Raw genomic sequence first — 15,422 nt, 5'->3', positions numbered from 1 at the left:
AAATTATTCCAGCTACGTAAATTATCTCAGAGGTTTCACAATTAAGCTAATGTGTTTCTAGGTCCTTCATAGTGTGCATGAGTTATGAGACAAGCATTAGTGTATTATTCCTTGACTAGGTGTGATTTAATAACCCCTACAGGAAAATAAAGGCCAAAAGAATAAGAGATCAAGCTGATGTTTTCTCCCATCTGATCTCTTGGAAAGTAGGTCTTCAAAGAACAGCCACAGTGCTGCAGGAATTGACACTGGCAATTAAATGATATTCCCTTTCTCAATGGAAGTATGTGGTGCTATCACCAGTGCTGTTTGTCTAATGACATGGAAAATTAAGGTTTTTAACCACTTGGTATCATTTAACAACGGCCTTTTCACAGCAGAGGGGGCATTGATCTAGCTACAGAAGTGGGAAAGAATGCCAAAGAATGCCAGGATAGACAGGACCAACACCGTGAAAAGGGCACCTTTTAATAGTTTAAACATTAAAAATGGTTGAAACCTTAGTATTACTGGTCATCGGAAAAAAAGAGAGGGAGAAAGAGAATCTGTAACGATGTTGTGAACAACATCAAGCAAAATCTAAAAATGTCCTTCCAGCCATGGGCTGTGGCCCATGGTTTTTTGGGAGCCTTTCCCAAAAGCTTTTGCTCTGGTTGCAATCACCTTCCCAGATTTATTGGTGACCTGTGTTCCCTTGGTGGTTGTGTCCTTCAGGTCACTATGGTTGACTCACATGCATGTCTCCTGGGATTTCAGCTCTGCTCAGTTTGATCACCCTCCTGCCTGGCTAGGCCGGTCTTTGTCAGAAAGCCACCGTGCTTTCTGGTCTGTAGGTCAAAGTGGCAATGGGTGGCAATTTCCAAGGTGTGCAGGTCGGCATGCGCAAATTGGGAAAGACAGACTCAAAAGTATGCTCGATTCCTTTAACCCTCACTGAAATAATAATAAAAAAAAAAATGGTGATCTCGTGGAACTGAGGTTGTTATATTATGAAAGATATCTATTAATGTACTGTTACTGGTGGTAGGTGTTAATATAGTACATGATTTTTTGAAGGATGCCTCCTGCCCTTGAACATCGCAGCAAATTTCAAGGGGGGGGCTGCATCCAACATGTCACCACAGCGGTTCCCCCCTCTGCTGCTCTGTCACTGGGAAGGGGGTTGGGTTGGAGCAGCATCTCCCTGGAGTGGGGGCTGCCGGGTCCGGGTGCCGGGTCGAAGCACATTTGGGCGGGAGGGGAGATGTCACCCCACGCTGTAAAACAGGGGCTCAGCCGGGCGGGCGGGCGGGCGGCTGGAGGGGGCAGGCGGAGGGGTCCCCCCCAGGGATGACGGCTCCCCCCGCGGGCACGGTGCTCCCCCGGGGAGCCTCAGCCCCGCTCCGCTGGCGGGGGGCGGAGGAGGGGGCTCTGCCTCCAGCCGAGCAGCCGGGCTAGGAGGCAGCCCGGGGCAGTAGCCCGGGGGCAACGCCAGCGGGACGGGCATCCCCGGGGGGAAGGAAGGGAAAGCCCAGACCCGCGGGGCCGGGTCGGGGGCAGCGCACGCGCCTCCCGGCTGATTTGGGGAGGGCGTAAGTGTCCCCCGGGGGTGGCTGGGAAGCGGAGCGATGTCCCTGTCCCGAGCCACGCAAGCCCTCGTCTTCCCGGCGAGCAGGCCAGCCCTGGGCGGGCAACCCGGGCATCCACGTCGCTGTGGGTTTGTTACTCTGCTTTAAAATGCAAAGGCTCGCTGCATGATTGGCTTTCTGTTTACAAGTGCAGATGGGGAGAAGGCTCACGTTTTCTTTCTCCGTGTGGTTTCCCCCGCCTTGGAAGCTGCAAGGGCAACCCGCGGAGGGAGAAAGGGGAAAGAGAAGAGGGTTTCCCAGTTTCAACATTCATCAGATTTACCCTGTCATTGCACTACAAGGTGCAGCGTGTGTCGAACATTACGAGCACGGGGCCATGCAAATGACACAGGCATGAAAGAGCCCTGGCACGAATAAATCTGTCGATGTACAGATGTTCCCTATTAACGTTATTGTTCAGCCTTGGTGGTTACAGTGGGAAGACACCGGATTAAAAATTCCCATTCCCACCCCACCTCTCCTGAACCTTTCTCCCCACACCTCTTTGTCTTCGCTTAATTAGGTAGGATATAATATTCTCTTTTTCTCCTCCTCTGTCGTACTGAGACGTCTGCCCAGGCTTACGCCTTTAAACAGGAATGATATTGATCCCTCCTCCCCCTTCTGTCAATCCCGATTTGTCCCTTTTCGTGCTGAACAATTAATTCAAGAAAGTACCGACTGCGCTGTAAAACTTAGCATACGGCTGTCCCTCTTTCCCTTTCCCTTCCCTTTCCCCTTCCCCCTTCCCTCTTCCTCTTCCCCTTCCCCTTCTCCCCCTTCACCCCCCCGCCCCCCCAGCAGGGCTGCCTGGGCGCTGCGCGGCCCCCGGGTAGGAGCCCGCAACGGGTTTGGCACCCGGGGCTGAGCGGGTGAAGGGGGGCTGCGCACCACGAAAAGACATTTAAGACCGGGGGGGTCGCTGCCAGCTCGCCCAGCCCCGGGCCCGAGTAACTTCTCCGCAGGGCAGAGCGGCGGCGGCGGCGGCGGCGGCGGTGGCAGCAGCAGCAGCCGCCTGCGGCTGAGACTGAGCGGGAAGGACGGACGGACGGACGGAGAGGATAAGCGGGAGCAAGCGCTCCTGCCCCGACCTGCCTGCGGCTGCCACCCCCGGTGGGAGGAAGCCCCCGGTGCCCGGGCAGCCCCGGCGGGCTGCGCCCGGGGCGGGCGGCAGCGGCGGGGGCGGCCCCGCCGGGAGCGGGTCCCGGGAGTCGGTCGACCGACAGCGTCGCCCCCTCCCCGCGGCCGGGGGGGGCGCTGGGCCCCGCAGCCCCCCGGTAGCTGCCGGCGCCCGGCTCCGCCGCGCTGCCCCAGGGCTATGAATAAAGGCCGGGGCGATGGGTGGACAGGTACAGGTGGCCACCTCCGGCGCGCAGGGCTAGCGCTGGCGTCCCAGCCCACCTCCTGCAACGGGAGGGAAACAAAGACGGCGAGAGAGGCAGAGGGAGAGTTGCCTGTAAGTTTAGCGCCTTTCGGTCCGTGACTCGCAGAGATAAATGATAGTTCGGAGGTGCGCGCAGTTAATCAACGCTACGGCTGCCTTACAGCGGGTGCAACCCGCAGATCATTAGGTTAAATGGAGGACACCCATGTCCTTCCAGAATCAATGCAATTATTGTTGGCGACAAGGACAACAATTGGAGTGGCAGCACTAATTTTACTAACCTGCTATTAATTATGGTGTCCCCCACGCCCCAGACAGCGTTTATAACCCGCGGGAGCAAGCGGCGCTGGCTGCTTCTGTTTTAAAACGGGAAAAGTTGGAAGCGGAGTGCCTGGCCGTGTGGGAAAGTGTTAATCAGTAGGAAAGAGTGTGATCAGTGGAGCTATTCACTTGAACGTCACTCTGGTACAGGGGGTTAGTGAAGTGGTTGTGGCGCCTGGGGACCGAAGGCACTGCACCGCTCCGCTCAGGTGCTGCACACTGAGAAATGTCTGCGTTAGTTCTCCGTAGCTCCCCGCGAAGTCTGCCAGCGCAGAGGAGAGGAGAGAAGCCCTGCCATGGCACAGCCAACGCTACGAGGTTTTAGCCGAAGCCTGGACTGATCGCAGGTAAATATTTTCTTCTTGTTTTGGTGGTGGTGCTTGTGTGTGTGTGTGTGTGTGTCTCTCTACGGAAGCGGGGGGGGGAGGGGGGGCGAGGGGGTTTATCCCCCCCCTCCCCCTTTCGGAGCCTGCTTTAGCAGCAAGGCAGCTGAAAACGAACTGCTGGAGGGAAGAGAAACTATCTGTGATGAATCATTTGGCTTTGTGCAGTCTTTACCTAGGAGAGAGGGCAAATGTATTTTAACATGTGTGTTATTTCTTGGGAAGGGGTGTGGATATGATATTCAGCGAGCACTAAGGTAAGGCATCGAGTCAAACTTTCCGGATTTTAAGGCAAACTTTAAAAGGCATAGAATTTGACCTTGCAAGTAGGAAAGTTTTATCTTCGCAGGCAAGTGTGTTCAGGCTCTCCGCTGCCAGAGAGCTCAAAGACGGTGGCGTTTGAGTGCCTGTGAGTCTGCGGCACTGGGGGTACAGGAGCTGGCGAGAGAAACCTTCCTTTTAGTCTTTGCTCTGCTAGCTAAAGCGTACTTGCGATGCTCTGCACCGGGCAGGTAAATGTGGATGTGTTGTAGGGTCCATCTAACCATACAGCAGCTGCCCAGGTCGCTGCGTTTGCTTCTCATGCTGAAAAGTTTTGTCTCTGTGTGTGAGTGTGTGTATGAGAGAGAGAAAGAGCGCGTGTGTTGGCTCTAGCTCTTAAGTGTGAAAAGTTAATAAATACAAAGAACAGAATGAGCATGTGAGGCCTTTCTGCTTTAATCTACATTGTTTGCCAAGAGGATTGAAGTCTTGCAAAAATGCAAGACTTCAAATGGATAGCTTTGAACGACTGATTTTACGCGTAGTTGTAATCTGAGTAAATTAATTAGCGGCGCCTTCTTATGCAACTGTTATGTTTGTCACCGTAGCTCTGCCGATCACAAGCCATTGCACAGGTTTGTGCAGATCGGCAGCATCAGCTCGCTGTCCCTCGATTCAGAGTGCAGGAGATGCAATTACACCTCAGGTGGGCTGCGAAAAAAAAAAAAAAATCGTATTTACTGGCGATAGCCACTTTATGGGAGCTAATCTACTTGAAAATGTTGTAGGCTGCCCTCGGTTCCATGTCAGATCCCAAATGGGCAACGTGTAGAGCTTCACAGCGTTTGTCAGGCGGTGTCAAGGTTGCTTTAAATCTGTAACGTGAAAACAAAGCAAAGTCGACTGAAAGAGCTCGCTAAAGTCTGTTTAGCCCATAAGCAAATTCCGTCGCTGAAATATTTCCAGGAGTGGCAATCACCCCTCCAAAAGAGGAGGCGATGAAAATGCAGATAGTAAAAGTGTAGCTGCATTAACTGCCTCTAGATCATGTCCCTGAAGACGTCCATCAAAGCGTTAGTCCTGAAGAGGTTCTCTGTTTTACCTGCTGTGGCCTGTTCCAGCATCACAGCGTTTCCTTCCCGTTTCGTGCTTTTATGATAAAACTTGTACGAACGATGGCTCCAGATTCTCGGAGGAGAAACACGTAACCCTCGGAAAGAGACTTAGTTGGGCTTTGGCTCCCAAAAAACACTTGCCCGCCTGGGTGTGCAGGCTGACTCTTAGAGGAGGGGAACTTGCCAGCGTTTCCTATTGATCGCGATGGGTTTACTCGCTCAAACTTTGGAGAAAGCAGTCCGTGTCTCTCTTTCTCGAAAGCTGTTAACTGCTTTGTACAGGAAAGGGGCTTTGACAAGGATCAATTTTTATTGCACAGCAAAGACTTGCATTTTCCAAATGCTTAAGGATATAGCCCACAGCATTAAGCGTCTTTGCTTGGATTTGAACAGTGTTATGTTGTTTATGTGCAAGAACCACAAAGGTTATTTTAAATCATTGCGGAGCTTATTGCATGGTTGTGCGCTGGCACCAAAAATTCAGGATGAAATATAATTGAGTTTCTTATCAACAAAGGGCCATTATTTGTAGATCGTAGGTGAAACAAGACATGAACGCTGGAGGAAGATGTAATGTCAGCTTTTAGCGTTTAAGGTTATTAAGTTTTTTTGTTGGTGGTGGTTTTGGTGGTGTTGTGTTTTTTTAATGACTGCTTTCTGGGGAATACAGATTGGAACTGGCACAAAGCTGACCAGGGGTAAACTAATAGAGCAGGCAGGCTGCAAAGAAAAATGACAAATAATTATCATGATTAATATAGGAAAGTTCAGCGCAAAAATGGGCACCAGAGTATTTGCACGGTGCAGTGAAAGACAACTGTGATATATAAATAGACAAGGACTATAAATATTGAATTTCACCTTGTATTTTAAAGTTTAATAGACTCATCTAAATATCAAAACCTGTAGTCTTCTGTGGGCCACTGCGGAGCTGACATCCGCAATAGTATCAAAAGCGGGGGGGGGACGGGACGGGACGACACCCACCAAAAAAAAAAAAAAAAACCACAACACCAGGACATCTCCCAAACTATAGCCTGGGAAACTGAGAGGACTTCTCCAGGCAGTCCTCTTGCTCTGCCAGCTAATTATAGTGCTTTACCCCGAGCCGCTCTTGAGATAAGTGCAACTGTTTTCTCCCCCAGCACCGGTGAGTTATATTCCAGGGCTTAAATAAACATCCCCCAGCGCAATCAGCGCAGGAGGCAGAGCGAGCAGCTCCGAGGGCTGCCTGCAGACCATTGTGTAAACACCGGGTGTCTTTTCTCCCCAAACAATGCGCTACCCCGTCAGCACGTCGCATAGAAGGAAGCTGCTTGTAAATAGTAGGGAGAAGTATCATTATATCCTGGCAGCACCGGGGTAGCAGGAGGAATAAAGGAGCGGTTCTGTACAAGAAACCCAATGGCTAAGTTATTAATATTCCCAGAAAGAAGAAGGTATTAGCATTTCAGGTGAGGAAAGAATAGGTACTTTCTCCCCCCCCCCCCCCCCCCCAAAAAAAAAATCAATACAGAATTCAAAAGCGATTATTGGTGTCATTTGATTCACGTTCTTTATACCTTTCTCCCGGCTACAGATACTGTAGCTGTCAGGATAATTTGCATGTACTGTATCTGATAGCTTTTATTTGCAAACACTCTAAAGCGCCATAAAACGCCGCTCGTTGTAGTCTAACTCAATCCGAGAACTAGTATTTTCATCTGTAAATTAAAGCAATTACGCAGCAGATATTATATTATGTGTACTGTGGTCTCCAGATAGTCATCAATCACCCTCAATCGAGCTGTCAGTGTGGGCAGATTCGTTTCTGGGAGGCAGTCTTCCAGCTGGGGAGAAGAAGAGAACATCATCATTAATTAGAGTGTGACCCTGGGGCTATTCACATGTCTGAACCCAGGAATCTCTCTGAGCAAGTCTGCACACCACGGAGCAGCGTTCAACTGCACCAGCAGCCGAGCTTCAGCCTCGGAGCTGACTCCTCCGCTTCCTCCACTCGCCCGGCGGCTGCCTGCTCGCCCTGCGCCGGCGGTAGCTAGCCGTCGGGGGGAGATGCTGGGGCTGCCGGCAGCCCCAGCGTCTCCCCCCGACGGCCGCTACCTCCGGGCGGCAGCACAGAGGATGCTGCCTGCTGGGGGGTGATGGATACCAGCCCCCAGAGGGCAGGGAGGCTGATGGTAGCGGTGGGGCGGGTGGGGGAGAAGGGGGTGATGGAGTCAAGACTCCTTCCCAGGCCCTCCTTCGCTCGGGGGTCCCGGCGAACCACCTAACCAAGGGGAAAGAGATGTTTGCTTTTGGCTGAGAAATAGTACTGGGCCCATTTCAGTCTCACCCCCCTCCCTAATTCCGCCCGTCCCCCCTCCAGCTGTGCGCCCCTCGGAGCGCAGGCGGGCTGGATACGGCCCTCCGCCCCGCGAAAGGCTGGCCCTTCCAGCGGAGGTTTGCGATGGGATCAAAGTCGTTTTAACGTGAAAAGTCACGTCCTTTCAATCATTCCCCGGAATACGCTCGTAGGGTTTTCTACCTGTAATCACACGTCTGGAATAAAAGCCGAAAAGAAAAGCAGGATTGCATGTCATGTGCTTTATTGTCAGCGTTAGCGCTAATTTTAACTGTTGATTAAATCTTAAATGAAGACTCAGTCGTGTGTCCCTTCATATGTCTTGTTTGTAATTGAGACTAATTATTACTGTGGGGTGGGAAGAAGCAGCTGCTCATTAATTAATTTCTAATTAAAAGTGCTTACCAGCCCTTCAGTGACGAAGGAGGGTGGGGGGAAATCTTAGCTGATATAACATTGATCCTTCAGATTAAAACGATTCATTTCCTTCCCTTCCCCGCAGAAATACACAGAAATGTTGCAAGCAGGCGTAGCCGCTGCCGGACAGCTTTCCAAACTTTTGCTCCTGTTAGGCAGACTGAGAGGGATGCTGGAAAGCCTATTTTCCACGCCAGGGGGAAAGGGTCCCGAAAATGAGTGTTAAACTTACAGACAAGTTAATTCGAATAGATTTTGCGTGACGTCAGAGGCTCGGCTCTTTTAAAGCAACCTGCTTCTGAACTGATGTATTTGTATCACTTTTATTTCTCCCCACCCCCTTTTTATTTTTCCGTGGGTGCAAAGTATGTATTTCTGCCGTCACGTTTGCCAGCCTCGGAGCCCACACGTAACAATTATTTCTGTTTCGTAGCTGCAGAGGGGAAGGTGCTAAAATCACTATATTTTTTTTGTCTTTTTTATTTTCCTTCATTTTTTTTTTTCTCAAAAAAAAAAAAGTTTAAGATTTCATGTAAATAAATTAAATGTGGTTTTCTGCTTCGTCCTATAAGCATCTAGGGACCTGTGGTTACCAATCAATTGGTACAATAGAGCAGAGCCAGGCTGCAATAGCGTGCAGATCAGACGTCTCGCCTTGTTTCTAGATAACTGGGAGCCTCTGTACCATGTCATATCCTCAGTTTGGCTACCCTTACTCCTCTGCACCCCAGGTAAGACTTTTTGCCTACCAACCTTAATTGATTGAATTGCAGTCCTTATTGATTACTTCCGTGCAGGGCTGAGCGCGGCGGCAGCGGTCCTTTCTAGCGCGCGGGAGCGGCGAAGCCGCTGCTCGCTCCGCATCTTTCCGCGATGCTGAAGTTACATCTCCCGCACATATTTTTAAAATGGGAAGGAACACGCGGGATTTGGGGTGTTTGGGGGTACTGACGATGCGTGGGGGGAGGATTACAGAGATGAAGGAGGTGAGAAGAGGAGCTGGAGATCCCCCCCACCCCCACCAGCTCCCCCCCCCCCCCCCCCCCCCCAAGAGCTTTTTTTCTCTTTCCCGATTAAATTCACAGTTTACCAACTAAACACGAAAGTACTGAGGGCCAGACCGGAGAAACATAATGGGATATTCTAAACCAGCAGGTTAATAACAGATGCGTGCGTGGCTGCTACAAATCTGCACTCAAAATAAATATGCATGAGTGATTTAGCAAAAAAGGTTTATAAACGCAGATGGGAAGCATTGTGCTGCAAGAGAAGAAAACCGGTGTAAACCCAGTCTTGTGACAACACACCAGAAAAGTTTAGTTTTTTAATGCAAAGGGTTGAAGCAACGTATTACAGAGGATTAAACGCCCACAGTCAAGGGGCGTTTGTTTGTTGTTGTCGTGAGGTTGATTTAAACTGATAAAATATTTACAACTCTGGCTTTCTCCAGAGCGTTTTTACCCCCATTGAAGTAAGATACGGAAGGGGAGGGAGGGGGGGCGACACCCCAAAGCTGCGACCTGATCACAAAAAGCCCTAAACTTGCTTATAGTTTGGGAAGTTCCCCCCTCCTCCCCACCATCCCCTTCCTCAGCGCCGCTCTCTTTCCCCTCCAGTTCCTGATGAGCACCAACTCCCTGACGACCTGCTGCGAGTCCAGCGGCCGGACACTGGCCGAGACGGGGGCGGCCGCCTCCGCCCAGACCCCCGTCTATTGCCCGGTGTACGAGAGCCGCCTCCTCGCCACCGCCAGACACGAACTCAACTCCGCCGCCGCCCTGGGGGTCTACGGCGGCCCCTACGCCGGGCCCCAGGGCTATGGAAACTACGTGACCTACGGCACTGAGGCCCCCGCCTTCTACTCCTTGGTAAGCCGTCCGCCGCCCCGGGGGATGGATGCTCCCGCCCGGGATGGATGCTCCCGCCAGCCGGACTGGCGTTCTCCCCGCGGACGGTGGCCGGTCGGCGGGACCCCTCCGCGGCGGGGGCAGCACCGGGAGCTGCTGCTGCTGCTTCTCCTCCCCTCCCCTTTCCCCCCTCCACTCGCCGCTCGCCCGCCCCAGCCCGCTTTTGGCGACAGGGGCGGAAGCGCGGCGCGTCCAACCCCGCCGTCATTAAATATTCAAGCCCGGCACGGTTCTCACGGTAACGCAATTAAAAGTCGCGGCTGACGAGGTGGAGGCCGAGCGCGGACGGCCCGGCCGGGCGGGTGGTTTGGGGCGGCCCGGAACCCGGCTGGCAAAAAATGATGCGCTCTTCCTAGCCAGCCTTTTTTTTCTTTTCTTTTCTTTTTTTTTCTTTTTCTCCCCCCCCCCCCCCCCCCCCTCCGGCACCGTAACAGCGCGAGTTAATGTCTCTATTGATCTCGCTGGCCGAGGGGCCTCCGGAAAGGTCCAGCGCGCCCTGTCCCTTGTCGTGTGTGTCGTTTCCCCCACCGCCCAGAGACCCGGGGGCGGCGGTGCCGGTGCGGGGGCCGGAGCTCTCGGGGCGGTGGGGGCTGAGGGCGGCGGCGCGGTGTCTCTTGCAGAACAGTTTGGAGGCGAAGGACGGGAGCGGGTCTGCGCATGCGGGCATCGCCCCGGCGGCTGCCTACTACCCCTACGATCACACCCTCAGCCAGTACCAGTACGACAGGTAAGCCCACCCCCCGGCCGCGCTCGTCGTCCATCCCCCCCCTCCCCCCCTCTCCGCCATCCCCTCCCCGCCCGGTCCGACGCGGGGCCGAGGCACGGACCTGCCCCCTCGCCGCCCAGCATCACCCTCCCGGCCCCTGCCATGCCGCCTCCCCTTCCCCACCGAAACGCTCCCCTCCCACCGGCAGAGCGGCACAGGGTCCTCTGCCCGCCCCCCCGCCGCCTCCGGGAGTGTGGGGGGGGCAGCCGGTCCCTCTCCACGGGGCGGTAATTACCTTTTTCTTGCGCGGAGTCAGGCATAGGCGCCCGGGCATCTCCGCTATGTTTATTAGTTTTAAACCAGCGCAAAACCACTTACGCACCGTTTCGAGCTCTGAGGCCCATTGGGCGCCGATGACCTTTCCTGGAGGATGTGCATTAAATATTCAGTCGCAGCCCAGTGTCATCTGCGTTAGGTTTCGACAATTTCAGGAACAAAAGGGTAGGAGAGATTACTAATGAAAGGAGTGAGGGGAAATATATTTCTATTAACAGTTGCACCCTGGGGTCAACCAGATGTATTCTGTTTGGGGAGGACCGATCAAACAACAGGGAAGCGGGATTTCGGTGCGTTTGCAAGCTGCTAGGGTTTCCCCGCTGCCCGAAACGTTGACATTGCCTTTACCGCGAATAAAGGCGGGCCGTTTCTTCCCCCTTCCCGCCACCACCACTACGGCCCAGCGGGGATCTGCATTGCCCGGTGCTGCTGCTAGCTGAACCCTTCCTCCTTGCTTTCTTCCTCGGCCTGAATTCTCGAGGCAGGTCGCCCTCTGAAAGCTCAGCTCTCCTCGCCCATCTCGCCCCCATCCCTGGTCCAGCCACCTCCGGGGGTGGGATGCCCCGGGATCCCGCGTCGGGCAGGTCCGCGGGATGGAGGTTTGGGGGGGCGAGGGCGCCGTGTCACGCTGCGGGTGCTCCCCTGTGCTCGCAGGTACGGCACGATGGACGGCGGGACGCGGAGGAAAAACGCCACCCGGGAGACGACCAGCACGCTGAAGGCCTGGCTGCAGGAGCACCGCAAGAACCCCTACCCCACCAAGGGCGAGAAGATCATGCTGGCCATCATCACCAAGATGACCCTCACCCAGGTCTCCACCTGGTTCGCCAACGCCCGCCGGCGGCTCAAGAAGGAGAACAAGATGACCTGGCCCCCGCGGAACAAGTGCTCGGACGAGAAGCGGCCCTACGAGGAAGAGGAGGAGGAGGAGGGTTCGCAGGAAGAGGCGATGAAGAGCGGGAAAGCCGAGGGTACCCTGCTAAAAACAGGCACTTAGCGGCCCGGCGGCGGGGGCTCGGCCGCCAGCTCGCCGCCGGGGGCGGGCGCCGCTCGTGGGGGCGGCCGCGGGCCTCACCCGTGGGGGCGGCCGCGGGGCAGCGCGGCGGCGCCGCCAGTGACCTGTGTGTCTTCTTTTTTGCTGTCCCTTCCCCCGCCCCCACCCCGCAGAGCCCACGGGCAAGGAGGAGAAGGAGCTGGAGCTCAGCGACCTGGAGGACTTGGACGCCGCCGAGTCGGAGAGCTCGGAGTGCGAGCTGAGGCGGCCCTTCCCGCACCCGCTCCCGCACCCGCTCCCGCTGCCCGGCGGCAACCACCCGCCGCGGGCCACCGAGCCGCCCGCCGCCAAGATGCAGCCGCCGCCGCTGGCCACCGCCGCCGCCGGTGGGGAGGAGGAGGATGATGAAGAGGAGGCGGCGGCGGAGCGGGCGCGGAGCTGCCTGAAGCCGGCGGCGGAGGAGTGCGGCCCCGACCTGCTCGGCGCCCGGCAGCGCGGCTGCGAGTCCAAAATGTGTTTCCAGCAGGGGCAGCAGCTGCTGGAGGCGAAGCCCAGAATTTGGTCCCTGGCGCACACCGCCACCTCCCTCAACCAGGCCGAGTACCCCTCCTGCATGCTGAAGCGGCAGGGGGGCTCGGCCGCCGCCGCCGTCCCCGCCCCGGTCAGTGTCATCGACAGGCACCAGGATTCGCCGGTCACCAACCTCAGGAACTGGGTGGACGGGGTGTTCCACGACCCCCTGTTCAGGCACAGTACTTTGAACCAAGCCCTGAGCAACACGACAGTTTCCTGGGCTACCACCAAAGGAGCCATTCTGGAAACGGGCGCCTTGGGACGCGCGGTGGGGAACGGCGCCAACGTGCTCAAGGGGCAGCTCTCAAACTTGGCCCACCATGACTCAAACAAAGAGTTTCTGGCGTTTCCCAAATCAGGAAGCAAAATGTTTTGTTCCTAACAGGCCCGCCGAGGGGCGAAGGACTTTCTAACGCTTGAAGAGTCAGCTACACTGAAAAGAGACTTGCGAGAGTTTAAATTTAAATATAAAACTTTTTCTTTTTTTTTTTTTTTAAAAAAAAACAACCCACAGAAACGAGGATTTAAAGTTCAGTTTGCTCAGTTCAACGGACAGACTTTGCTCATTGCTGTTCTGAAGAATTTCTCCTGGCTGCGACTTTAAGGGATCAATGTCGTGAAAGTTATTTAATTCCATGTCCAAAAAGCACGTGCTATAGCGTAGACCTACTTAAAAAGTTTACATCCAAAAGTTTACAAACGGGAAATTTTAATTCAGATTTAATTTAAGGCATGCCGACATTAGTTATAAAGACTTTTCGAGAGTTTTTCCTCCTGATTTCCTTGTTAGCATATAATTCACAAACAGCACTTCTACTAAGTTTACACCTACTGCACAAATTTATCTTGACAAAAAAAAAGAGAATATGTTAAAAGGTATGTTCACTCCAATAAATTGTCTGTTTCAGAGGTAACACAAGTAGTGGCGTTTTGCATTGGGCAACAAACACACCTTTTAGGTTTCAAAATTCCCCCTCGGAGCCGCTCCCGCAAATTCCAAGGACTTGTCAACAGGCTGCCGGGAGAGGGGGAAAAGATGCTCCGCGGAGCGCTGCCGCGGGAGGACGGATCGGCGGGAGGGATGCTTGGCTTGGCTTGGCTGCCCTCCGCGCTTTACCCTGCCCAGGGGCCGCAGGGGCGGCAGCGGGGGTGCCAGCTGCCCGCTGAGGCGAGGAGGGACCATCCCACCCACCCGCCCTCCCGGAGCTGCCATGGGGCGGGGGTCGGCCCCAAAGGACCGGGCTCGGCCGCCGCGTCGCCTCCGCCATGCGCGGAGCAATTGATTCACATGGAAAATTTGATCTTTTAAAGAACCGTTTTAGCTTTCCAGCTCCTCCGCCGCTATGGAGAATCGCTGATCCTCCATGAATATTTCAGCACTTCAGGACAGATGCTTTACCGTTTTGACATTAAATAGAGTGCAGCCAACAAAAAGGGAGAGGGAGAAGAGAGCGAGCGCTCTCGACGTGTGATTCAGGAGCACTCGCAGCCAATTTAGCACTTAGATAACAGGCGTTTAAAAGATTTCCTTTCCTTCCCCGCAACGGGAACAAACTTTACTGATCGCCGGACCGGGAGAGAAGGAAGAACTGCTGGAAAAGAAATCGCTGTAACAGACTTCGGCTTACCCAGACCTGCCTAAACCCCCCTGAGCTGCGGCGCCCGGCGCTGCGGGGGAACAGCGAAAGAGCCCGAAGGACCGAGCTGCTGGCTCTGGACGAGCAGAAGAACCTTTCTTGCCTCCCAGCCTCCTCGCCCATCCCACCCCTGCGGCTCTCCGCAACCCCCCTCCACCCTCCCCAAATAAATAAATAAGAATACAATGCGGGGAAAAAAAAATACATATATATAAAGGCGACGATAAAGGCGACCGAGAGAGCACCCAGCCAAAATGTAACATACTTCAGCCCGCAAAGTTTCTAGCGAGACCTGTTAGTGCAAGGACTGAATAAAGGAATCCGGGTGCGGAGATCAGATCAAGCCCTTCCCCTCTCCGCGAGCAGCCGTAATTGGATTGTATCCAGTCATATTCCCTGTCATTGTATTGACTTTCGCTCTCTTGGATGATATTATCGAGATCACTGAACCCCTCTGCTGATCTGGCTGTCAAAAGGCTCAGACAGGAGCCCCCGGCCTGGAAAACGTGCATCAGCCAAGATAATTTGAAGTGAAATTTTCATTTTGACAGTAAACCCCTCAATTTCTAAAGGCTCTGCACCCGGAGAGCTCGGTGGCAGGGGGAGGCTTTACAGAAAGCCCACGTCTTAAACTGAAAAGGGCAAAAGAACTCGAATTAGTTGTAATAGATAAAAGGGCAAAAATAAAGAGTCAAGGGTACTTGACAGTAATAGCGAAAGTGGAGTCTCCGGGGAGCCGCGATCTCAGCTCAAGGCTGGGCCGGCAGGAATTTTAATGTAGCCGGGGCGGCCGGCGAGCTTTGCCTCTGAAACCCTTTAGACAAAGCAAATTATTTTCAGCCAAACTAAGGAGGTGGGGATGAAGGAGGCGAGAAAGAGGGAAGGGAGGAAAGGCGAGTGTTGAGGCCGCCCTCAAACCATCGGCGGAGGCAAGCGGGATGGGGGTGGGCTGGGGAGAGAGGGGGGAAACCCGCCACTTTGAAGCCGGGAGGTTTGTGTTGTGCGAGCCTTGCTGTGTCCGCAGGGACCGGGCGGGGTGACACCGGGTCTCCCGGTGGGCTCCTGCTTCCGTGCGGCAGAAGCTCGGTGGGGTGGGAGGGGGACTTCGTTCCTGCTGCCAAGACATCGACAACCGAGAGTGTGTGTGTGTGGAAGGAGAGGGCTTCTCCGCTGGGCAGCCAAAAATCTCCCTCAGCCTGGGAAGTGCCCTGACTTTTGGGGAGCCCCGAGCACCCCCACGCCGTGCCGGGCAGGCGTTTGACAGGTCGGACCGCAGGCGGTTATACGTCATTACTGACCGGCGTGGGCTCGGTCAGGAATGCGATGTGGTCAGCTCGTCATTCGGGAGGCAACTGCCCCCCTTCCCCCCCCGCGCTCCCCAGGACTTAAAACGAAGGCGATAACACTGTGGGCAAAACATAGGGGCACTGAAATATAAGA

At 54.4% G+C, this 15,422-nt stretch overlaps 1 protein-coding gene across 1 annotated transcript; it reads left to right on the top strand.

Moving 5' to 3' along the window:
• Positions 1-8,515: 8,515 nt before the first annotated feature.
• Positions 8,516-12,727, top strand: IRX4 (iroquois homeobox 4; the record flags this gene model as incomplete). The annotated part of the gene is made up of 5 exons (XM_082499041.1): positions 8,516-8,560; positions 9,446-9,697; positions 10,357-10,463; positions 11,433-11,749; positions 11,946-12,727. The coding sequence occupies 5 exons, from the start codon at positions 8,516-8,518 to the stop codon at positions 12,725-12,727; spliced, it is 1,503 nt and encodes a 500-aa protein (XP_082355167.1).
• Positions 12,728-15,422: the final 2,695 nt, after the last annotated feature.

Source organism: Vanellus vanellus (assembly GCF_965231255.1).
Source record: "Vanellus vanellus genome assembly, chromosome: 2".
In the NCBI taxonomy this organism is placed as follows: domain Eukaryota; kingdom Metazoa; phylum Chordata; class Aves; order Charadriiformes; family Charadriidae; genus Vanellus; species Vanellus vanellus.
Note: the sequence above shows the minus strand (reverse complement) of the source record. Positions and strands in the feature narration are given on the sequence as shown.